Source organism: Vanessa cardui, chromosome 23, assembly GCF_905220365.1.
Source record: "Vanessa cardui chromosome 23, ilVanCard2.1, whole genome shotgun sequence".
NCBI classification, from domain to species: Eukaryota; Metazoa; Arthropoda; class Insecta; order Lepidoptera; family Nymphalidae; genus Vanessa; species Vanessa cardui.
The window spans coordinates 7,490,838-7,518,025 of record NC_061145.1 but is presented as its reverse complement, the minus strand read 5'-3'; the positions used below and the strand labels follow the sequence as shown (position 1 = coordinate 7,518,025).

General features: G+C 34.2%; 1 protein-coding gene across 1 annotated transcript; it reads left to right on the top strand.

Moving 5' to 3' along the window:
- The first annotated feature begins 133 nt into the window (after positions 1–133).
- On the top strand, positions 134–26,504 carry LOC124539712 (phosphatidylinositide phosphatase SAC2). Its single transcript, XM_047117051.1, has 18 exons — positions 134–391; positions 499–884; positions 1,102–1,386; positions 1,641–1,825; positions 2,481–2,592; positions 5,263–5,335; positions 5,911–6,103; positions 7,297–7,462; positions 8,756–8,917; positions 9,946–10,016; positions 12,656–12,797; positions 14,519–14,646; positions 15,374–15,542; positions 16,316–16,478; positions 17,152–17,258; positions 17,741–17,864; positions 20,976–21,772; positions 22,182–26,504. Exons 1-18 carry the CDS (start codon positions 295–297, stop codon positions 22,281–22,283), a joined length of 3,462 nt encoding a protein of 1,153 aa, XP_046973007.1. The 5' UTR covers positions 134–294; the 3' UTR covers positions 22,284–26,504.
- Positions 26,505–27,188: the final 684 nt, after the last annotated feature.

The window sequence follows — 27,188 nt, the reverse complement described above, 5'->3', positions numbered from 1 at the left end:
ATAATAAATATAACTCAATTTTCAAGAGGTGACTCCTGTCTCACGATCCCTCTTGCGAATATTTAAGGACAGAGCTTTAATTATTACACTATTTACAAATAATCAATATGTGAAGACATGGCTACCTACGTAAAATGGAACAGGACAGTCATTGCCAAAGCCAATTTGCCAATCATCAACTAAAATGTCTGCCCCTCCCCCATTCACCTGAAAAACGTCAAATTTCATACAAATTACAATAACAATAAACATCATGAAATTATATGCTAAGGACCTGTACACAAAATAAAAAAAATGGAATTGTTTAAATCGGAATTATACTATATATTTGTTAGAAATGAGTCAAGTTTGTGGTGGAATCGGTTAACAGGAGCCTTTTCAGTGAGATCAGGTACGTACTTTATAAAAGATATTCTGAATTCAAGAGCTCTTGATATATTATTACTATCTTCGTGATTATTTTATATTTTTTTTTATGATAACTCTGTTAATTTTTAGCATGGGACTTATCAGATATCGAAGATATAGAATGTTTAGGAATAACAGAAGGTATTATAGGGAAAGTGGAACATACGAATATTTACGAACCGAGACTTATGATAATAAAAGAAAGTGTTCCCGTTGGCCAAATTTACTTCCACCACACTATATATAAAATAAAATCTATATGTTTTCTTAACATGGGTTCATCTAATCAGGAATTAGAATTATGTCCATGTACGAAACACGGGTCCTCTGCTATAACGGCGACTACAAGTAAAGGAAGCAGTAGAAAGATGGGGGCGAGATTGTTTGAAAATTCTGCCTTTTTAAATAAAACTGTAGGAGCGGTTAAGAATGTTAGTAACACAATTAAAACAACCACACAACAGGCTGCTACTCAGGTAAATAAGACATTGTAGGAAAAATTATATGATACCAATATTTCAATCAAATATTCATATAAAAGCATTATTTTCAATCTATATTCTCATATATTAAGTATGAAATTGTACAAAATTGCCTATGTCTAAGACTGAAGTCTTCATCACTAAGCTATATGCTGTTATATAATCTCAGATTAACTAATGATTTTTTATGAATGTTTACATTATGTCGTAGGTAAAACAAACTGTTAAAAAGCAGAGGGATCCTAAAATAGCAGAACGTTTTGAAAAGAGATTAACAGATGAGCTCCATAAAATATTTGACGACTCCGATAGCTTCTACTATTCCCGAACACTAGACTTAACCAACAGCTTACAGCGACAGTATGAAATAGAGAAAATTCTAGAAACAGAAGAAGGTACGGGAAAACCAATAACCGATATAACAAGATGGTGGAAATATGTGGACGATAGATTTTTCTGGAACAAACATATGCTTAAAGATATCATTGCTTTGGAGGTAAATTTTTATACATTTGAGGAAATTTATTATTATTATATTCTTACTTCAATTTGTTATATAAGGAAACAAAATGTATTATATTATACAGCACTCAGTACAACACAAAGTTAGTGATAGAAATTAAAATTTAATGCAGTATTTAAACATAGATTGAAAACTTTTGAGTGACAAAAAACATAGCAGACCTCTAACATGACACAATAGATGATATATTTATCTAAACAATTAAATACTAAAACTTCTCTCCCCAGAGTCCCAACTGTGATCAATGGGTATTACCAATAATACAAGGATATGTTCACCTATCACAAATAGCCGTTGAACCGCCCGATGCAAATCCGTTGAATACTGAATCATTGTCTAATGCTAATACATGTGATGAGAAATTCACTCTGGGTCTTATATCGAGGCGTTCAAGATATCAAGCTGGAACTAGGTAAGCTGACTAGAAAATAATGTTGCCACTATCTATTACTGTATGTATTCTTTATATAACCTATTATTGCTATAGAAATATATACAGAGTTATTGTTGATTCGACACATTCACATTAAGATATCATAGGGATTAAGAGGTCATAGGGATGACTATTTGCGATAATTTTAACCCCCATGCATGATGCGAAAGTTCACCATTTTTGAGTTAACACATTTTTTAGGTTTTTCAAAATAAATCAAAAATGCAACTTCAAATATAAAAAAGCATCAATTTTTTTCCTCTGATTTTTTAAATACGATTAATTACTGGTAATTTGTCAATATCAAAACAATAATTTGCTCTCCAAATTTAAAAATACGAGACTGAAAACGATATTATTTCAATTCTTTTCTTTTTACACAAAAATGACTGATAAGCAAAAAAATCGCTATGAAACTTATGGTGCAGATTATTTTAAAAACATAATCGTTTTCTTAGCTCTTCAGAAATAAATACAACTAGGAAATTATTTCAAAGCAACCGAAAATAAAAATGACCAGAAAGCACGCTGGTGGAGATTCGTATTTCTCATATTGTTTGAGCAAATAATTGTAATGTTTGTTTATTAACTATAAAATGTAGAAATAAAAGTAGAAAAAATGTTTTCATCGAAGGTACAATCGTCGGGGTATAGAACCTGAAGGCAAAGTTGCCAATTATGTCGAAACGGAGCAAATTGTATCCATCATATGCTCGGATAGCATACACAGAGCATCTTTTGTTCAGGTAAGATAATATAATTGAAAATTATTTTTTATCTGTATCTGGATGTAACAATTTTTTATAATCTGTACTCCTTGACATAAATCTTAATTATACCGCCAAAAATTTTATTTTTAAATTTTTGTCTTTTAAAAAAAGAATACTCATAGTATTCTCTTTTTAAAAAGCCTTTAGATTCAAGAATTGTTTGAACAGTTTTGGTCGATCGCCAAGATGTAAGTACTGTTCTGTTCGAGTTTTCGATTGGCGGCGTGCTTGTGAAACACTTGACATATTCAGAATAGATTTAAGTAAAGTCACATAAATTGGTTAGGTACTATATTTTTTTAATCTATTATCTAGCAAAAGTCGTAATATTCACAGACCTAAAAAGTGAAAACATTTCATATGATTTGTTTTTTTTCGCAAACTCCAAAAAAGAGATCTGACTACATATAATTACTGTATAATTGACCTGAATGCTCAACACGCGTGCATCGACGAATTCAATTTCATTTACAATTATTTTATACATACACTTTAATTTAGCGCGGACGTCGGAATTGAATGGCGTTTTTTGAAAGCGATAACTATTATTATCGTTATGAGTTATTAGATCGCAATGATGGCAGAACTCCCCGAGGCAAATATTGTTAATGAGTTCATGAATAATAATAAACTATATTTGTATATTAAAGATAAAATAAAAAAGTAAAGTAACAGCCTGTAAATTTCCCACTGCTAGGATAAGGCCTCCTCTTCCCTTTGAGGAGAAGGTTTGGAACATATTCCACCACGCTGTTCCAATGCAAGTTGGTGGAATGCAGATATGGCAGAATTTCGATGAAATTAGACACATGCAGTGAGGAAACCCCTCACGATGTTTTCCTTCAAATTAAGTATATATATATATATATATATAGTGGTGCTTGCCTGAGATGCACGTGTTCTAACCACTGGGCCATCTCAGCCTGCAAGGGCTAACTTTACTTTGTACTTTATTGTATACAACAGAAAAAATGAATAACTACAAATTTTAGTTTTAATAAAACAGACATCAAATTTTGACGACCTTATCGCTACATAGCGATCTCTTGCAAGCAACCAACGGTGTAGGTTAGGACAACTCATAGAATATGAGGTGGGAGGTATTTTTAATTAAAAAAAAATAGTATACTTAAACTCACTGAAAAAATTGCTAGTATAATTGACCATGGAAATATATTTTTTATTTTATAGGTAGCTTTAACGATGTATGTAAGTCCAATCCGCAGTACATCTACTTATTAATTAAGGTTAATTTTCCGAGTTTATTGTGGGATAACAAGTTGAGTCAAAGTATAATTTTATTTCTGTCCCAAATAATACTTTAATAAAAGTGTGACTGCGCCTTTTATCGATTGCGCATATAGCATCGTTATGCACCTACTAGTTGTAGGCTAACTAGGTACAGCTTCGCTCGCCTTTCAGGGATTTATTTGTCCAGCAAAAAAAGTAGCCTATGTCCTCTACCTATGTCTCCTACCTTGGAAGTTTAAGTTTGTTTTACAGCAAACTTCGTCAATTTCGGTTCGTCGGTTTGGCTGTGAAAGAGCGACCGACAGACAGACAGAGTTACTTTCACATTTGTAGTATTACTATAGATATATGTATAGTATGACACAACTGAGATGTAGCATCGGCAAATTTCGTAAAACCGATCATATCCGAATTAAGTACGCTATCCCAAATTATCAATATTTATTTCTCACGCGAATATCATCTTTGCACAAACTTAATAATTGGTAATATCATATGACCTAAAATATTCGTTAATTTGACGCGTCGATTTACATGCACTTACGCTTTCTCTGACGCGTGAATCTATAGCGACGAATAGCGTCGAATGGCGCGATAGGGAGCTATTTCTATTGGTTGTGTAAATCGGCTGTAATCGGTTTTATTTTCATTCCATTGAATTTTCCGATGCTGCATCTAATTTGTGTTGTACTATATGTTTTCAAATGGACGTAATGAGTTGAACCAATTCACAATTAAAAGCTACTGACACGTCAAAAGTTAAACAAGAATATGTCTATAACTACATCGGAAACGGCAGTTTTTATTTTCTAGGGTTAGTTTAGAGGGTTTTTTCTAAATTATTTCTTTTAAATTTTCTTCTAAGTGCCTTTTTATTTTATTCAATCGATGTGGCGTAATTAACTCTATTACGTATTCAAATGTATGAAAAGTTAGACAAGTAGATTGCATACATCCTATATATTGTGTGAAGTGGATTGCGATGGCTGATAATGATTACGATGCTATTGATATAATATGTTATGTACTCATAATATTAATAAACCCCAATTATTATATCGGAGTTCAATTGTTAGAATAGTCATTTCCACTTCCAAAAGTATTAACAAAAATCGTTTTATGTCTATGTAATAGATTGGAGCAAAAGTTCTGTCGTATTTTTAAGAAAATATTTGAATTAATTTATTAAAAAAATTGTTTAATATTAATCAATTATTTATGCCCCGTTATTTGTTACAACTTGTTGCCATCTTTCAGGTAAAAATCCTAATGACACACCCGCCAGATTTTTTTTTTTTTATTTATAAGAAATTTTACTTTTCCTCAAACCTTATATAATATTTGAATAAAAATACTAATATAATAATGTAAACATATTTATTTGAATATATCAAGGTCCGTGGATCGGTGCCAATATTCTGGAGCCAGCCCGACTACAAGTTTCGTCCTCCACCGCGTCTTGATAGAAGTATGTCGGATATCATATGTATTTGTGTTACTATGTTATATCTACAGACAAATGAAAGAAGTGAGAGTTGCATAGAGCATGTTGTTATCTGATTGTCAGTTGTATATCAATGTAAACTACTGTACAATAAGTTTTATTGTATTTTGATTGTTGATGTTGCCACACTAAAAAATTATAAAAACGAAAAAATTGTGTAACGAAAATAGCACCATTCTAATATAATAAGAACTGAATAGTGTCATAATTACCAAAATAATTTAAATGAATAGTAAATAATTTTTTCCTAAAGTTTTAATACATACTCATAAATATTTTGATCAGTCACTACTTAAAAAGTTACAAACGATGTTAATACTTTTTAACCAATGTAAAAAAAAAGGAAGTTTTATCTTTTTATTTATTGTTATTTCAGAAATCCACGTCATTTACGAAAAACGATTTGTAATTTTTTTTCTTTGCTGGTTACCTATTTAAATTTGAAAAAAATAATTTCGAGTCCATAATTATTTTCTAAGCAATAAGGGAAACAGGATTTATAATGAGTATACTACTAACGAATAGTCCTCGCGTTCTAGCTGAGGAGGAGTCTCACGTGGCTTTCAAGAAACATTTCGAGGAGGAACTTAAGACTTACAAGCAAGTCTGTATAGTGAATCTGGTGGAACAGCAAGGGAGGGAGAAAATCATTTGGGAGGCGTACAGCAACCACGTGCTAAAGTATAACAACCCGGACATCATCTATGCTACCTTCGATTTCCACGAGTATTGGTATGATTTTTTTACTTTTAACCTTCATCCAATGATGTTCTAGTAAACAGATGTGTTATTAACGCGCAAAGTGGAGATTAGTAAACGTCCTAATTGGAACGTTTGCCTTTAGCCGTTTTACGTAGTAATATGTTATAATGCATCATAATTATGTAGTAATACGTGCGTAATTAAAACATCTAGTTGTCCCTTTTTCTTATTGTTTTTATCAATCTATCCTTTTTTACTTGTAACGAAATGTAAAATAAACGGTCCCCGGCGCGGCACACTTTTTTCTGTTGTTTAGTATGGGTGTAACATATCTGTTTATTACAATATCATTGCCTTTGTCACTGTCATTATATAAATAATAAATAAATAAATACATATGAGACAACATCACATACATTACTCTGATCCCAATGTAAGTAGCTGAAACACTTGTGTTATGGATTATGGAAATCAGAAGTAACGACGGTACCACAAACACCCAGACCCAAGACAACATAGAAAAGTAATGGTAATCTACATCAATTCGGCCGGGAATCGAACCCGGGACCGCAAAGTGGCGTACCCATGAAAACCGGTGTACACACCACTCGACCATGGAGGTCATCAAATAATAAGTATTCAATGTATTGGATTCACCAAACCGTATTGTGACAACGTAGTGGAATTCGCTCCAAGCCCTTCTTAAAAATGAGATGAGTCTAAAGGTTCAAAGTATATTTTTGTGTAAAATTTTAATCAAGCTATGTCATTTATTTCTCAGAACAAGAATATTGTGCTATAACTTCACAAATTAATATTTTTAATATTAACGAAAGAATTTCGATGAAATTAGACACATGCAGGTTTCCTCACGATGTTTTCCTTCACCGCCGAGCACGAGATGAATTATAAACACAAATTAAGCACTTGAAACAGCAGTGCTTGCCTGGGTTTGAATCCGCAATCATCGGTTAAGATGCACGCGTTCTAACCACTGGGCCATCTCAGCTCGCAGCAGAGACAGTTATCAGCTATCACTAATTAGAGGCCCGCCTTAGTTTAATTAAGGATGACTCTAAATATTGATTTAATTCTCTTCCCTACTAAAGTGTCATTTTAAGTTAATTTGTAAAGATTTTTTTTAAATGTTTTTATTATTTCTCGATTATTTCAATCTTTAGATTATATTTGAGTCGAGTTAGTGATGTGAATTTTATTTTCAGTCGCGGAATGCACTACGAGAACGTCGGTATTCTGATTAATGCGATCTCCGATATCATCGGTGAGATGCGTTTCTGTTGGAGGGACGATCGTGGTCTCATTTGCACCCAGAATGGCGTTTTTCGTGTTAATTGTATCGATTGTCTGGATAGGACAAATGTCGTACAGGTATGTTATGTGGCAAAAATATATATTGTTCATTAATAGGATATATATATGACGACATCACATACATTACTCGGATCCCAATCAAAAGCAACGGCGGTACCACAAACACCCAGACTTAAGACAACGTAAATAATAATTAGTGAACTTTTTCTATATCGATTTGGCCGACAATTGAATCTCGGAGTGGCGTACCCATGGAAATTGAGAATATCAAACGAGGATTAGTTTCAAAGTTACGCACGTACTGTTACTAGGCATGTGTCTGATATATCTGAATTAATCTAAAATCGAATGTCGTCAGAACAGACGAGCAACTGTTTTCACCGTAACTAAAGAACCATGAATATCGTTTTGGTACGTCAAAGCATTCAAAGTACTTTGCCAACAGACGAGAAATATCAAGTTAGGAACCCACAGTACGGATGCAATTATTATGTAACTCATAACATTTAGGAATAAAGTAATAAAACTATAGCTATAATAGCTGCCTTCTGCGTGCAACCGGAACGTTACCCAAGATACCAATTGAGAAATCGTTGGCGGTAGTTGTAAATAATATTTCCTTTGTTCTTCAAATAAACAAATGTCACCTTAGTCTACCCTTGACCACGAACGCTGTAAAGTGCTCGAAACGTCGGGATGTTAAAAAAAATAATTAATATACGCGATTCAAATCCGTTATAGCTAGTTTTATTTCAATGTGTAATCGCGAAAATGTAAAAAAAAATAAATTAAGACAATATATAGGAATAAAGTAGCTTCCTACAGGGGGGTTCATGAGTGCCGGAGTTCCCCCACCCCCAGTAGTTGTATGTGTGCGTGTGCCGTGCCGGAGTTAACCCTCCCCCCCAGTAGTTGTATGTGTGCGTGTGCCGTGCCGGAGTTCCCCCACCCCCAGTAGTTGTATGTGTGCGTGTGCCGTGCCGGAGTTAACCCCCCCCCCCCAGTAGTTGTATGTGTGCGTGTGCCGTGCCGGAGTTCCCCCACCCCCAGTAGTTGTATGTGTGCGTGTGCCGTGCCGGAGTTAACCCCCCCCCCCAGTAGTTGTATGTGTGCGTGTGCCGTGCCGGAGTTCCCCCACCCCCAGTAGTTGTATGTGTGCGTGTGCCGTGCCGGAGTTAACCCTCCCCCCCAGTAGTTGTATGTGTGCGTGTGCCGTGCCGGAGTTGATCCCCCCCCCCAGTAGTTGTATGTGTGCGTGTGCCGTGCCGGAGTTGACCCCCCCCCCAGTAGTTGTATGTGTGCGTGTGCCGCCCCCCTAGTTGTTGTATGTGTGTGTGCGTGTGCCGGCAGACGGGCATCGCGAAGTACGTGCTGGAGCTTCAGCTGTGCCGGTTGGGTCTGGGCGCGCCGGGCGCCGGCCTGCCGCCCGCGCTGCGCACCGCCTTCCTCGCCATGTGGGCCGACAGCGGCGACCTCGTGTCGCGCCAGTACGCCGGCACCAAGGCGCTCAAGGTACCAACCCGGAGCACCGCGCTGGAGAAACAACTCTGTCGCTGTTAATCTTTTTTTTTTATGGCATAGGTGGCAAAAGAGCTGAGATGGCCCCGTGGTAAGAACGCGTGCATCTTAACCGATGATTGCGGGTTCAAACCCAGGCAAGCACCACTATATATATGTGCTTAATTGTGTTTATAATTCATCTCGTTCTCGGCGGTGAAGGAAAACATCGTGAGGAAACCTGCATGTGTCTAATTTCATCGAAATTCTGCCACATGTGCATTCCACCAACCCGCATTGGAACAGCGTGGTGGAATATGTTCCAAACCCTCTCCTTAATGGAAGAGGAGGCCTTATCTCAGCAGTGAGAAATTTACAGGCTGTTACTTTAGGTGGCAAACGAGCAGGAGGCTCACCTGATGGAAAGTGACTACCACCGCCCATGGACATCTGCAACACCAGGGGGCTTGCAGGAGAGTTGCCGGCCTTTGAGAAAGTAGTACGCTCTTTTCTTGAAGGTTCCCATGTCGTATCGGTTCGGAAAAACCGCCGGCGAAAGCTGGTTCCACAAAGTGGTTGTGCGAGGCAGAAAATGTCTGAGAAATCGCGCTGTTGTGGATTTTCGGACATCAAGGTGGTGCGGGTGAAACTTAGAATTTTAAATCATTTTTTTTATTCGATACAAGATTTTGTATATGATAAAAAAGCGTGGAGTTAATACCCGTCGACTTCCAAGCAGGATACATTAATTTAAATAATTGTATTTAATTAACATGACGTTGTATTTTTTAAATGTTAAAAAGGAGTAACTACTGAGTTTCTTGCCGGTTCTTCTCGGTAGAATCTACTTTCCGAACCGGTTGTAGTTTCACTTAATTGTAAAATGACGATTCAAAAGTGCTTATAAAAGCCTACTTGAATAAAGTTTATTTTGATTTTGATTTGTATGAACCGTAGCCGCTATTGAAGTACATTTTATACTTGAGCATGAAAAGAACAACTTTTTATTGTTCTTCAGTCATGTATGTATTATTCCTTCCCAGGGTGATTATACGCGCACAGGGGAGAGAAAGTTAACCGGAATGATGAAAGATGGCGTAGCGTCTGCGAACAGGTGAGTCTAGAGAAGTAATTGAATAGTGACCTTGAAAAATAAGTTACACAATCAAGTTCATATGTTAAGAAATTTAAACGTTAAACAAGGAAACGTTACCCACACAAAACATACTTATATAAGAACATAACTAGAATAATGTATACCTAAAATGTATGTAATAATATATGATTACTTATTTTGATTAGTGAAGACAAAATAGATATCAATAAATATAAATATCAATTCAGCCTCAATAGATTTTCAAAGAGTACATTTTGCTCTTCAGATTCCTGCTACATCACTTTAACGACAAAATAAAGCAATGCGCCATAGACATAGCGCTCGGTCAGCCTGTCAATATAACCATAGACGAAATAGATAATCTGTGGCGTGACTTTCAGACAGCTTCCTTAATGGTGTTCGAAAATATCGACACCGAGAGGCCAAAGTTAGAAATGATGCCGTTGTATTTCGGACACACGTTGACCGGTGAAATGGTTTCGCTTGAAATTACATACACATTGGGGAGGTCAGTCTCGTGTGTAGTTCTGATTTCTGTTTGTTTATTTCTTTGCACATTTTTAACTTGTCTATGGTTAGGTTTTGCAGATAATGATATCAATTTTGTTGTAAAAAATATTAAATATTATGACAGGTAAAAAAATTATTGACTTTTTTATAGCATAGGTTGACGAACGTGCATATGACTATAGACAATGGCGTTATAAGAAATATTAATCATTTCTTGCGTTATCAATGCGCTACCAACCTTGGGAACTAAGATGTTATGTCCCGGGTGCCTCTTATTGCACTAGCTGTCACCCTTGAAACCGGAAAACAACAATACTGAATACTGTTGTTTGTGAATGGGTGGTACCTACCCAACTTGCACAGAGTTCTACCACCAAGAAAATAATGTACCTTTTCTATGTTGTAAAAATAATCGAAACTTATGTTTATATAGTCTATGCGATTTACTAATATTACACTATAATGCACTAGAAACAGTCTTAGATTAATGTATATTTATTTATAAAACACTTAATCAAAATATTCTTTATTCAAGTAGGGCCAAAAACCAATTTGGATCGTTATGTTACTGTGTTGAATGAGTGATGAAATGTAAAGTTACCACTAGTTCAGAAAGTAAAGCAGGATATACCGAGAACACCTGTTTTAATTACAGAGTATGTCAGTAAAGTACAATAATTATATATATCCTGCCTTTCTAGGCAGGATCATCAACAAATTCTACGTCCAGCTTTTTATCCTTACTGTAATATTGCATTGCGTAATATGCCTTATTTATCAATGTTTGTGACATGAGCTTCAAATTGTTCAAAAGGCTAAGATTAAAATAATCCTAATTAGTTTATTTGTTATTTTGTTTTTTTTTAACGTGTATTTTTCTTTTTGTATATTACGATTGCTGTGCCCATACATCTTCAGGTAATTAAATCAATTATAAAAGCTGTATAAGAATGGTCGGCAAGATTAATTTGACTTAATACTATGATACTTGCAAATATGTTGTAAATATTTACCTGTCATTATCTGCGTCACCTAGCCGTTACTGCTTCGGATTTTTAAAAGAATTAAAAGTTTTAATTATTCTATATGATCATTCGTTTTCATGCTTAATGTTTTAAACTAATACCATTATGACGTCATAGGTCTTATTATGTTCTTAGTGTGTAATATTTATTTAAGAGTGGTTTAACACAAAATCAACAATATAATGCTCCATTTAATTCTGCCATTAACAACGGCTCTGGAGATTAAACACTTGTGTAGAGTGTGTTTAACCTATATGCACTTTGTTTTTTTTTTTCATTCATTCGATCATTTCACTCTCATTCTCTTCCAATGAATAATAGTTTTAAATGAAAATTCCAGTATGATTTTGGACTCAGATATTTTGGTAAAGTAATCTGCACTATACAAAGTACACTACACCGATGAGTTATTTGGTCTTTTTAAGTTCAACAAGCAAAGCAAAGTTTACTTGAAATAATTATATGAATATATTTTTTACCTGAAATATTCATATAAGATAAATATATTGAAATTACGTTTATTGATAGTTAATTTATAACCCAATAGTAGTCGCCTGTGGCTTCGCTCGCATTGTACGGTGTTAGTTGTCATGTTATAGACAAAAAAACATGCTCCAAATCATCAAATTCGGAGGTTTGGTCGTGAAAAAGCGACAGACAGACAGAGTTACTTTCGCATTTGTAATATTAATATATAATTCAGAGTAGTGTTCGCCTTATTAGTAGATTAGGGACCGTTTATTTATTACGTAAGATTATTTTCTCTAGTTTATGACTCCATTACCGCTATTATAAGAAAAAATAAGTGTAGGCCGACGCCCTTTTCCCCCGATTTGATATTTATTACGCTAGAATCTAAAGGAAAGAATGAATACAAATTTAGTTTATTTTAATGTTTATTTATTCCGAGTAAACCTCGAAAACCTCGCGGTTTCCCGCGCTTTTTCAATATGTAATTTCATTTTTGCGCATTTTTTTTTATCTTACCTAAGAACTGTCAAAAGTCTTTCCCACTTAACAATATAAGACATGGTTGACCCGCCTACCCCTCCAAATTGTCGTACTTAATAAATGTATGGCTGAAGATGTCGCTTGTTTCAGATACTACCTGTCGACGTTCAAGGACGCGCTCCGTCAGGTCGCCATCGACGTGATGACGGGCGAGTCGCGCTCCATCCCCGAGCAGCTCATCGTGCCCGACTGCACCAAGTGCACCTCGGTCAAGGTGCTCAATATGTACAATGTGCGTGCATGGGACCGCTTGCTAGAATATACCTTATTCGTATCGATATAGAGTTCAGTTTTGAATGTGCAGACTTGATACATAGAACACTTACAGAATACCGACTGATTAATCAATTCGTTTTTTAAATATTCTCGAATATACCTTATTTGTAACGTTATAGAGTTCGGTTTTGTCTGCACCAAGTGCACCTCGGTCAAGGTGCTCAATATGTACAATGTGCGTGCATGGGAACGCTTGCTCGATTATACCTTATTCGTATTAATATAGAGTTCAGTTTCGAATGTGCAGGCTAGATACATAGAACATTTACAGAGTACCGACTAATAAATCAATTCGTTTTTAAATATTCTCGAATATACCTTATTTGTAACGTTATAGAGTTCAGTTTCGAAAGTGCAGACTTGATACATAGAACATTTACATAGTACCGACTAATTAATGAATTCGTTTTTAAATATTCTCGAATATACCTTATTTGTAACGCTATAGAGTTCGGTTTTGAATGGGCAGACTGGATATATAGAACAGTTACAGAATACCGACTAATTAATAAATTCGTTTTAAATGTTCTCGATTACACCCTATTTGTATTGTTATAGAGGTCAATTTTGAATGAGCAGACTATATTTAATCAATTCGTTTTTTAGATATTAACATTGATTTCAAAGGTTTATTATGCAGTTTTTAAGGCTAAGTAACCACTCTCGTAAATTATTAAATAACACCCTGTATATGACCCTCTCACTCTGTTGGGAAATGTCTGCCTCTGTTGTGAAGAAGGTGAGTAGTTCCACCACGCTGCTTCAATGTTTGATACTTAAGCGACTTCGATATATCTCTAGGTCTCTTTAAAAAAGTGTATCGCGATCAAAGTGCTTAAAATACATGTAAAAAGCTGTCTGTGAAATGAAATCTACTTTATTATTACAGTAATAGGGTCTACAATAAATGATAATTGTGGTATTTATAAAGAATTGTTTTTGTCTTGAAATACTAAGAACACTTCAGTTAAGTTGCTTTGCCCAATGAAAATGCTTGATTGAATCTTAATTTCATAACCATAGAGCTTATTTTTGAATACAATTAAATCAAAGTTTTTACTTATTGTAACTAATACGATCAATGTGCGTGTAATCAATTCTTAGCAACGCTTTGCTTTGTGTTAGATACATTTTTGTAGATTTATTGTCAGTTTTGTAGCTTAGTATTTGTGTTTGGTATTAGCGGCCATTTGTATTTGCTTGGATTGATATTTATACAACATAGTAATATTTATTTTTAGTCTTCATTTTTAGTAGTAAGTTTCTAATGTCATAATATAAATCTACTTCATTTAAGTGGGTTACTCACAGGTAAAGCTACTCTGATTCAAAGTCTAGAATATACCAATTTCATAAATGGTTCTTATGTAAGAAAATCACTAATTATTATTTTTAACCATTTTGTTTTTATTATGTCGTATGGTAAGTCACCAAAGACATTGGGCGTTGTAAGAAATTTTACTCATTTCTTACACCAACAGCGTCACCAAAATTGACTTGAAAACTAATATTCTTTATGGCTGTAGTTACTGGCTTTAAACTGGAATATAGCAACACAAAGATTTACTTGTCTCTAGAATAACATTGAATATTTTGATTACGTATTTTTTTTTTTACTTGCAATAGGAATACTAATTTGATGTAGGTTTAATTGGGTTATGTCTTTGATGTATTCAGGACCAATCTGCCCCCGACACGGCAGCGATGGCTCAACACGTGAAGTCTCTCATCGACGACTGCAAGAAACTGCTTGTGGACACTGAGCCCGTGCTCGGCTCCTGGGGGCTCATAGACGCGGACCCGCAGTTAGTACTATGTACCAACGTTAGTCTAAGGCTGCATATGCTGAGTTCTTTTATCTGAGTCAGAGAAGTGAGAGTGAGAGAAATAAATGCATTACAGGGAAACATTCATAATATCTTAGTTTCCAAAATTGTTGGTTCATACGTTGGTTGGTTGGTGAAGAATAAGGCTGCATATGCTCAGTTCTTTTATCTGAGTCTGTTTGGGTAATAAATGCATTACAGGGAAACATTCATAACATCTTAGTTTCCAAAATTGTTGGTATATACGTTGGTTGGTTGGTTGGTGGAGAATTTTAAGTGACAATGGTAATCAGGTGGCCAGTATAGGAGTAATGTATTTTTAAATTGTTTCTTTAATCCATTAGAATACCAGCTTGTGAATTACTTACAATATATTTAAAACTAGCGCTACCGCCCCGGCTTTGCACGGGTGCAATGCTGATACTAAATATACTACAGAATGTCTTTATACTCAGCGTTCACAATTATTCAATAATTATTTAGAACATTACTTTAGAAACAACTAAAATTATAAGTGTTACTCTAAAACATTGAGCATGTATTATACCTACATAAAAACTTCCTAAAAAATCAGTCTATCTATTGTAGGAAACCGCATCAAAATCCGTTGTGGTTATTTTTAATATCTGAGCATACGAAGGCAGATAATGATGACTTATAATGACTAATAAATATGATAATGATGACTATGTAATTATTTTTCCAGTACGGGTGACCCTCAAGAGACAGAAATGGACAGTGTTTTAGTGCTAACGAGCGAGGCGTACTACGTCACGGATTACGACGAAACCTCGGACCGCTTACTCTCAGTACAGAGGGTTCCCCTGAGTGACGTCACGTCTGTGGAACTAGGAACATTGGACTCTAGTGCTACGGTAATAAGACTCAATATTTGTTTAGAAGGTTGATAAGTCAGTTTATACATGGACATTGCCAGGAATATAATTAATCAATGTATTTCTTTAATGTCGGACGGACGAATGAGCCACCTGATGGTAAGTTGTCCCTCGGCCGTGAGAACGAAAATGTTGTGCTTTTTTGCCTTACATTGGCTCACTTAACCTTCAAACTGAAATACAAGAATACTGGGTACTGCTATTGGGCGGTAAAATATCTGATAAGTGTGTGGTACCTACATATAAAGGCTTGCACAGAACGCTACCGCCAAACACAATATAGAAAAAAACTTTTATAAGAACCATAAAAGGCAAAGTAAAAGCTATAAATTTACCACAGCCTTCAACCAGCCAGGTCAACCTTGCTGCTCGAATACTGTGTATTAGATACAAGCGGCATATTATCATCTGACAGTTTTTCTCGCGATGTCACTGCCGAGGAATAAATTATAAGCACAAATTAAGAAAAACTCTTCAATTATTGATTTCTAGACAGGATTGTTCTTTACTGACATATACTGTAATTAAAATTGAGAAAAAGAGTAACTACTGAGTTTCTTGCCGGTTTTTGCGAACAGTAGCTATACATTAGATTTATTACTAACATAGCCTATAAGCCTAATCGAATCAACTAACTATTACAGTAATGGAGCAAACACAATAAGTTAATTAGGAATAATGAATCGTCATATCATAAAAATAAAATACTTAGCTTCTGGAGAGTTCCAAGTGAACAATAAAGCTACTTCCAGATATTCGGCGTGGGACGCAAGAGCAACACGGAGCCAGTGCACTGCATCCGAATCAACTACGTGTACAACAACGAGTCGGGATACTTCCACATGTTCCGCTCGACGACGCTGCGGTTCTTCAACAACATGGCCGTCGTTATCAACACTAAGGACGAAATGATTGGTAAGATTGCGTACCAAAGGTTTAAACTAGCCTAGATACAAAAAAACGCATTTTTGATACATGCAATTACGTCACCCTAGCCATATTTGATATTTAAGCAACACTTACCTCCTTTAAAATATTTTCTTATAAAAGTATTATTAAAGTAGTTTCGCACTGTAAAACAGCAAAAATTTATTATTATGCCTTTAACACTGACCATTATCGCCTTTACCATAAGGGAACATCATAGGAGCACGTTGGCACTTCGCTTACACGTTTGTGCACAAACGTGCAAGAGATTGCAATGAATATTTTCAAAATTGACATTTTTGTAAGAAATATCTGACATCTCTATCTAGTTCTATCATGACTAGCTTTCTAGTCATGATAGAACTAGATACATATGCTATGATCATATGATTGTACAACCAATCCGATTCCTGAGTATTTACAAAATTACCGCACCACTTATTTGAAACTTAACTTAAGACCTAGGAAATAATTTCTACAACATGGTGGACTAATTTAAAATAAATGGATTCATTGTTATTTTGTTAAATATGTTACTAGATATTTTACTTAAGTAAATATCTATGAAAAGGGTATAGCTTGAGGCGGCTCGAACACGAAATAAGGAGAGAGAGATTTCAAAGTAACCAAATATATATGATTTTAATTTTTTTTTTTGCAGAGTCGTTGCATTCCATCTGCGAGTCGTTGATGGTCGCTCGTGACGTCGCCAAGCTGCCGAGCATACCGTTCCACGATGGTATTAAATTAGAAAGGAAAAAGTCCAAGGTAACACTCTGATTCTGATACTATATGTATTTAAGACGAAAGTATCAAATGATATGGACATATATTTGTTTGTAATTCATTCGTCGCTTTTAAATATACATAGAAATGTACACATACAATTATGTATTATTATATATGTATTTTTTTATTTTAATTTCATTTTTTGTTATTAAAGTAAATATACAATTAGGTATTTTGTGAATTTTTCAAACCTACCTGTTAAAATTTTATGATATCAGGTAAAAATTGTCATTTTTTGTATCGGTGACCGGAGACGCAGGGGGGGGACTAATAGATATTTTTAGGCAACAAAAATACATCATTTGTGAAAATTTCATTTTGCTATCGTGGTGCTTGAAATACAGCCTTATGACATACAGACGAACGGACAGTGAAGTCTTAATAATAGAGTTCCGTTTTTACCCTTGAAGTACGGAACCCTAAAACTTATTTAAACTTATGAATACTTTTAATGGTATCAGATACAGCCGGCGCAAGGCGCGTCGGGCGGCGCTCGCTCGTCGCTGTACCTCGACCTGTCGCGCCTGCCGACGCTCACGCGCAACGTCAGCGAGACGCAGCTCGTGGCCGACATACGCAGCGTCGGTCAGTTGCTCACCACAACTATCCTATTCATATCTTAGTATATGACACAACTTAGATGCAGCATCGGAATATGCAATGGAATGAAAATAAAACCGATTACTGCCGATTTACACAACCAATAGAAATAGCTCCCTATCGCGCCATTCGACGCTATACGTCGCTATAGATTCACGCGTCAGAGAAAGCAAGTGCATGTAAATCGACGCGTCAAATTAACGAATACATTAGGTCATATGATATTACAAGTTATTACTTTTGTATAAAGATCATATTCGCATGAGAAATAAATTTTGACAATTTGGGATAGCGTATTGAATTCGGATGTGATCGGTTTTACGAATTTTGCCGATGCGACATCTAAGTTGTGTCGTACTATACTTATGTTTATACCGCTTACTACTAGACTGTCGAGATGGAACGCGTGCATCTTAACCGATGATTGCGGCTTCAAACCCAGGCAAGCACCGCTGATTCATGTGCTGAATTTGTCTTTATAATTCATCTCGTGCTCAGCGGTGAAGGAAAACATCGCGAGGAAACCTGCATGTGATAAATAACATAGAAATTCTGCCACATGTGTATTCCACCAACCCGCATTGAAACAGCGTGGTGGAATATGTTCCAAACCTTCGCCTCAAAGGGAGAGGAGGCCTTTAGCCCAGCAGTGGGAATTTACAGGCTGTTGTTGTTGTGCTACTAGTCCCAATCATCCCTCCAATAAAACGTAATGCTTGTGTTAGGCGTTGGGCACGGCAGTTGTCTTAGGGATCGAATCGAACCTGCTACTTTAAAATCTATAGACTAGTGTGACCAATATATTATTGACTTTTAAATATAACTAAAAGTTTATTGAACATTTCTTACTAATTGCAAAGTGGCGCTATGCTTGTTTGATCACATACTAGCTGGAACAAATACAATCGCGCATAAAATATATATGTATACAACTATACATACGCTAGTAGGCACTGGTAATCTATATTAATATTATAAAGGCGTATGTAACTCCAAATTACTGAACAGAATCTGATGAAATGTTCTATAACGATGCTTCAACCCCAAGGAAATACTTCGTTTATATATAACACCTAACGATGTATATAGGCAATGCTTGCAACTGTCTTTGACGAGCAAACCACTACACCGAGTTTATATGTTTTTTTTTATGGTAAGTGGTCACCATCGCCCATAGACAATGACGCTGGAAGAAATATTAACTATTCCTTACACCCTCAATGTGCCACCAACCTTGGGAACTAAGATGTTACGTCCCTTGTGCCTGTAGTTACACTGGCTCACTCACCCTTCAGACCGGAACACAACAATACTGAGTACTGTTATTTGGCGGTAGAATAACTGATGAGTGGGTGGTACCTACCCAGACGGGCTTGCACAAAGCCCTACCACCAAGTGGTAGGGCTTTGTGAACTAAATTAAACTCTAAATGCACTAATTATTATAAAAAACCGAATTTGATTCAATTTGGTATGAACCAAGCTTGATCAATGAAGATTATACATAAGTTACTTTTATTATCAGTTAAATCTTCGTATCTTAAGTAACGATTTGTGTCTCAGACACGAATGGATCATCAGTAACTAGTACTGTGTTGGATCAAATACTGCGTTTCGTTCCGCGGCCGTTGGTGAAGTTTAAACCTTGGTCGAGCAATACGAGCTCTTGGATGTCGAATTCGTCGTCTAAAACTGTTAGTTATTTATATTTTTACTGAGATATATATTATAAAATTGTAGTAAATTTGACGGTAGAAAAAATATGCATACATTTATTGGTGTTATTAATGATTCGATAACAATACTACAAAGTTATATATTAAACCATAAAATCCCAAACCCTATGATTCAGTTTGGGTAAATTGTGGGAGAGCTGAGATGGCCCAGTGGTTAGAACGCGTGCATCTTAACCGATGATTGCGGGTCCAAACCCAGGCAAGCGCCACTATATATATATATGTGCTTAAGTGCTCGGCGGTGAAGGGAAAAATTGTAAGGATATCTGAATGTGTCTAATTTCATCGAAATTCTGCCACATATGCATTCCACCAATACCACCAACCCGCATTGGAACAGCGTGGTGGAATATGTTCCAAACCCTCTCCTCCTCTTCCATTAGGAAGAGGAGGCCTTATCTCAGCAATGGGAAATGTACAAGCTGTTACTATACTACTTTTTTACTTTAATTGTGGGATATAAAAGTTTGGGTCGTTTTGTGTTTTTTAAAACAACCAACAAAATAGACAGAAAAAACGCTGGCCGTACCCTATGAGATTTATGAAAATAATATACTAAAGTATTTTTAAAAACCCCCCTTAAAAAGCTCTACAAAATGTCCACGATAGTACGTCTCTCACTTAGGAATAGGACAATAACCAATTTTTATCCTATACTTTAACGAGCAAAAATGGCGTATTTTCGAAGTGATTTTACCTCAAAGACATTAAGCATTTAATTTAGATTTAATATAGAAGATATATTATAGAATATATTATAGAAGAAAGAAATATAATAAAGAAGATATTAATATATAAGATAAATACGGCCCTTTACAGTATGTAATATAAATGGATATTTTCGAAGATATTACAGATTTAAAATGCAGGGACATGCGGTTTGTATTGTCTAATGACAAAGAAGCTTTGAACATTGTAGGTATATCATATTCTGTAGTGTATTTAGTATCAGCATTGGAACCGTGCGTAGTAGATCCAGTACCTATTGCTGTGATTTAATATGAATGATGGTGTAAGATCAGAAGTCAGTGCAATAATTATCACCAAAGACATAACATTCGTTCCCATAGTGCAATATGAAATAGTCAATACTTTTTTAAGGGGGGTTACTCCCTAGTACAACAAATGGTACGATAACTGTTCTTATATAGACAATACAATATAGTTAAAAGTATTGGTAACAATGACCACACAAATGGCTAATGTTATGGAAAATAATGAATTAAATATTATTATACGTCCAATTACATTTTACAATGAAGTGCGTAATGATTTCTAAATATAACGAGGATGTTTTGAATTAAGTAGTTTAATGATTTCTTTATAAAGTTATTATAATTAATTATTATTTTTTTCAATAGGATCAAAAGCCTTAAACAACATGTCAGAGCAATTCAGCAAACTCAATAAACTGAGTCACTCACTCAACGCACGTGCGAGGCCGAGCCTTCAACTAAAGTTCGATCAAAGCGCTTCCCGCACGAAGAAAATATTCACTCTCGGCCAAAATAAAAACGACAACAAAAAGAAAGGCAGCCTCTCGGACGGTATGAGCTCGGACTACTCGTCGGATGACGAGAACAGGACGAATATATTTGAACCAACGTTGGACAATTTCGAGAACATGCAACACTATATTGGCGACCAGCAGAGAAAGGACGAGAACGACTGCGATTTGATAGAAAATCCTCTGTATTCGTCGAAAATAGAACCACACGAGGAAATCGTCGAAACGAGCACGTCGATTGTTAAGGAGAAACAGTCTTTGAAAACTCCCAGTAATGCAGCGAAAAAGAATCCATTCGATACGGAATCTGTAACGCCAGAAATCCAAATAGAATCTGACGGATCTTCCAACAAACCGGCGCCTCCGAATTCTCTCATGCTGTCCCAGAAGTTATCCCAGAGCTCTGGTTTTATTAACTTCGAGGAGAGCCAGAACGTTCCAGAAGGTGTCAATTATCACGTCCGTTCAAATTCTCAGCACGAAATAACATTGAATATTGCTCAATCGCACAGCGAGTCGGCTCTGAGACAGTTGAAGAATATCGCCAGTCCTGTGTCGAGTGCGACGCGGGAAATGGTTCTGTCGCCGTTTTCTAAACTTGCAAAGGGTGTGCAATCTTTGGGTGCTAATTTGGATCCCAGGAAGATAAAGGTATGGATATTTTTCTATCACATTTTATTTTAACGATACAATCCAATGGTTAGAAAACGGAGTTCAAACTCGGGTTAACATTTCTCTGTATTTTTGCGTGCCTAATTAACGTTAACAATGTCACCTTTTGATAGAAGGTGATGTAAATTTCATGTATCGGATAAAAATCTTCCAGTTTCAAACTGGGAGTCAACTCTAACTTAAAAAAAGAATCATCAAAATTGGTTTACCCAGTCAAAAGGTAGGTAGGTTATGAGGTAACAAACATAAAAAGAAAAAAAATACAGTCGCATTAAGAACCTCCTTCTTTATTTGAAGGTGATTAATAAAGAGGCCAGCGAAGACACTTTTAAAGTGTTACTTTTTTATACTATAGAACTTGTATAACTCTTTTTTTTTTAATTTACAGGGCTCAGCTACAATTAAGCATATATCCGAACAACAATACGAGGAACACAAGAAGTTACAAGAGAAATGGCAAGGTTGCAACACTCGCCTCGTAGCCCTCTAAACAACGCAGCCAGTACTTACAAGACAACAAAGTGATGTTACCAGTATAAAAAAAATCAATAAATAAAAGGTACTGTAATTTATGAATAATAATACCAGTCACAAAATAAGTATTAATACAGCCACTAGTGAATGCAATTTAAGGCTTAAAACGTTATGGAATTATATTACCTAGGCGCTTGAAAGATATAACAGCAAGAGTCATTTTCCTTTGCTTAGTTCAATTATTAGAATAATTATTATTATATTATAAAACATACCAGTTAACTTAGAAATACATTGACGAGTTCCAGTAATTTAGAAAAAAAATTGTTATGTAATTAGTAATATCGAATTAAATGAATGTTATGCCGGTGCCAGACATCCGATTTAACAATTAGTGTCGAGTTATGTGCAGCAGTATAAGCTCAGTTGTATACTTTTGAACGTTGTCTATGAGCGTCATTTGAATGTACGAAAAGTCGTTTGAATGAATGATTGAGTGGTACCGGTGTTGTAGTGATATTATGCTTCAATTGATAATCGCTGTTTGAAAATTACCAAAGTATCAAGTTGAGATTTTTATGGTTTAAATTTAAAATAAAAACATATTAAAAAAATATTCTTTAAGTTTTTTTATCAATGATTTTGATATTATTTCTCATGTATATATCTCAACTTGACACAATAGTGAATATTAGTTTTAATATATATGAATACCAATGCAATGACAGTTACATAGTATTATAGAACTATTCACTCAAGTCTCGTCCTTCCAAGAGATAATAATTTCTTGATTAAATAACCTTAGCTTTGCAAACTGATTGGGTTTTTTTACTGTATTTATGCTCGGTCGTCTCACACACACTAAGACATCCTGTTAGCGCGTCAGATGTTCGCCGATATACTTATTTAAAATGGAGGGGAGTTCGTGAGTTAATAGCTCTATATATTATTATTATTAACAATATAGTCTAAAGTTAGGGACTATATTATTTATGATTGTATTAGTTAATGTACTATCAAAAACCATTCGATTTTTAAATTATATTATCTGTAGCCTTTTCCAACCGAAGGAGTAAAGGTAAATAAACTAAAAATATGCTAAATTCATGCAATTTACTGTATTATGTACTACGAGCAGTTAGTATATTGCATAGTTAATGTGTCTTTATGTATAATTCAACACTATTCAATTCAAATGATCAAATCCAGTCGAATCTACGGCGATTTAGTTAATAGGGGTTGGGGTTGGTATGAGACGAGATTTGTAATCTCCCGCCTCCTTTCTTACTCCGTTCAAATCGTTTGAATCTGTCCTCGATCACACTACTTGCTACGTACGAAATAAAAGGTCCCATTTTTTTTTTCGAAGGACATATAACCTTCCCAGTTCGATGCTGGTCATAAAAAGAGCGCCGAATACATGTCTAGTCCAAAGGAGCCTGATTGGTTAAGGCCTTATATTCAGTTTATCTAAAAAGTTTTAGTAATAACCCCACTGACATGAAAAATGTTTTTTTTTTTTTGTATGAGAATCCGTACGATTATGTCATCGTATTTAATTTATCTTTGCTCCTCCTGTGGTTGGTACAGGCTACATACTGTGTTCCTCTCGTAATATTAATGTTTCTCAAGTTTGCCAGAATAGATCAAGAGAGTAGCGTTGTGTTATTTATTAAGACTTGTCAGGGTTTAACGAGTTTTAATAGTTTAAATAGCTTTTAGCTAAATGACATTCCGTATTGATGATTAGCTGTAATTCCAATTTAATAACTTAAATGTGTCTCTGCTAGTTTTAAAGCACTTGATTTTCTACACTTTTATTATAAACTATATCACTATTGTCCAACACCATAGACAATTTGTTGCTTGACTTTTAGTCTATGTTATTAAATCAGAGAAATTTTAATATAACACAGTTTTTAATTAACAAACATGTATGATATAAAGGTACATTTATAAAATATTGGAAACCAAAGCAAAGTGAAAAATATTAGTTGATTAATAATAAAAAAAGGACTAAAAGTCTGTATACAAATTGTGTCCTTCCTCAAATGAATATTGAAAATTATTAATATAAATTGATTCAATTATCGCTTATTACCTCATTAGTGGTCGCAAATGACGACAGTATTATAATAATAATAGGAAATTATACTCGAAATATTTAATTATTATAAACTTGATGTACTCCTGTCTCCTATCTTATCTATTGATAATGTAATATCCATAGTATTAATAGATTGTACTTTTTAGTATCGAGACCCCAACGAATTAACCATATGAATCATATTGATTATAAATTGCTTCTTGTTCAAATGCCAAAGTATATAGAAATCAGTAAATAGTTTGTAACGAGTTCGAATTGTTATTATAATCTGTAGCTGTTTTACACTTAGTCAGATTTCTCTCACGTTTACAAAGATCACTATTATGTCTGTGTTCTGGTGCTAATGGAATACAGTTTGGTACATTTTTGACTAATATGTAAATTATAATTGTCCATTTGCAAAAAAAAATTATTAATTTCAATTACTAAAACAGTGTGAGTTTGACATTATTTCTAGCAATAATACATATTTGACATAAAACAAATGACAGCTGTTCATTTTAATCAAATTACCAAAACTAAGCACTTTAGCACCAGACCACGGAATTATTTCATGATAATTCTGTTTTGTTTAAATGGGGTCTAGTATATTTATTCAATGTATTTAATGATCAAATCCCAAAATACTCCTATTTTAGAATGAAATATTTACAGCTTATACTAAAGCAAAGGCCACATACAGCGATATATATGTAATTTGTAGTAATATTCGTATTATCCGTTTAATATATAATATACTATTTAATATATTTATAGAATGTAGTATATTGTGCTTTTATAAATGTACACGAAAGTATTTCAATCCCTTTTCGATGCATATACAGTTATGATATAACAAAGCTTTATTCAAAAGGTCTGGTATTGGTTCTGCTTCTAATTTCAATAAATAATTAAATATTTAGTCGTAGCGTCTACTGTGACGTTTGTATGGGACATCATTACATTTTCGATATTATTAAAATTTTATCATTGAAAATTCAAAACCAACTGATTATCCTGTCAAATTTATTTGAAGATTGTTTGATTGTTCAAATGAATCAGAACCAGTAAGTTGGCTTAAAAATAACTAATAAATAACTTCGTATTATATTCCGATGGCAGAAGCAGTAAAAGTAAACAAAACCTTGATTTTTGTATAAAAAAGTTCATGTTATTTGTACTATACAGCAGAGACATGACTGCTATATGATATAATGGAAACAGTTCTTGATTATTATATATTTATTTTTAATAGAACAAAACTCCGCTTAACCATTTATAATCATATTAATTTTACTTCCAAAGTTCTGATAATACTTACGGGGATACATTCGAAACGGCCGAAAGTCGAAAAATCCACATAAATACCATAGAGTACTCTAAAGCTCGACCAAAGTAATGTGCATTCAAAGTCAAACTTGTTTACATTTTTTCACTCCTCCTGCCATTTGAATTGACGATAGTATTCGTTTTGTTTATGCCTATTGTATTCTAAATAAAAAATAGTAATGTTGACAGCAGATTAATTTTTAAAATTGATAAAATAAAAAAAAAGGATTCCGTAAACAAAATATTATCAACTCAAATATTTTAGTTCTTGTTACTTATTTGTAAAGCACGTGTAGCCGTATATAGCTTTGTATGTGTAATAAAATAGAATGGTTTGTAATTTATAATAGCATTATATGGTGGTCTCACATTATATTCAATTATATTTCAACGAAAATATAATATAACTACAATAAAATATATTATCTTCCTTATAAAAAATGGTGTAGTCATATTTATTATTATAGAAGTGCTTCGAGAAATTAATATAATTTTTGTTTGATTTGAATTATTTATAAATATTTTAAACCACTGTCTTATTATATACAAATCAACTGATTATGATATTGTTTATATAATTCTTCTGCTAGTATTTTATAATTTATATTAGAATAACAATTTTTGTATTGTGATTTGTTTAGTCATATTATTGACATTGTTACAAAAAAATGTACAAAAAAAATACTTTATTGATTTAGGAAATATATGCAGTTATAAAAGGAAATGTTTAGAATAAATATGAATGAAATTACAATGTAGCAATTCGAATAATTATTTTAATTCCCAGTTTGTTTGTTTTGTCTGTGATTGTATTTATGTTGAAAACGTTTATTTTTTATTTATTTTATAGATAAAATTGCTTTAAGAAAACTTGTCTGTGTTTTTTTTCTACCTTATAAGTAAGAATACTTTAACTAATAATTAATAATTACTTTAAGCCCAGTTTTTACAGTAGTGTCCTGCTACAGTATAAAAAATAACTGATCGATTTTCTTGATACTCTTGATAAGAGGAAATGAGCAACCAATGTTTTTTATAATATTTTATGATATTTGATGCACTGTTTATATATAAATGAAAACCTAAAAATCAATTACCATACCTCTCATAACTAAAATGATAACTTTCCATATTAACTCCCTCAGAAAAGTCATGATGAATAGGAAATGACATTTAAATAAATCCTTAGTGCTAACCTTCATGATTTAAGAACATTATGTAAATTTTAATACCTTAATGCCCACTGGCTTAGAGTATTTATTGAACAATAGTCAGTTTGTTTAAGATTAAATTAGCAGATTTAAAAAAAATATGATATACTCAAAGACTACATCAATTTAAAGTAGAATACGTTAAGTAAAGCTGAACCAAGATTTGAAATCATGACATTAAATAGCATAAAATCATAAAGTTTTATTTGTCCAATCTGCAAAACTAATTAAGGCACTCTACAATTCTACATCATTAAGGAGTGCTGTTATGAACCCGACTTCCTCGTTAGCAGAG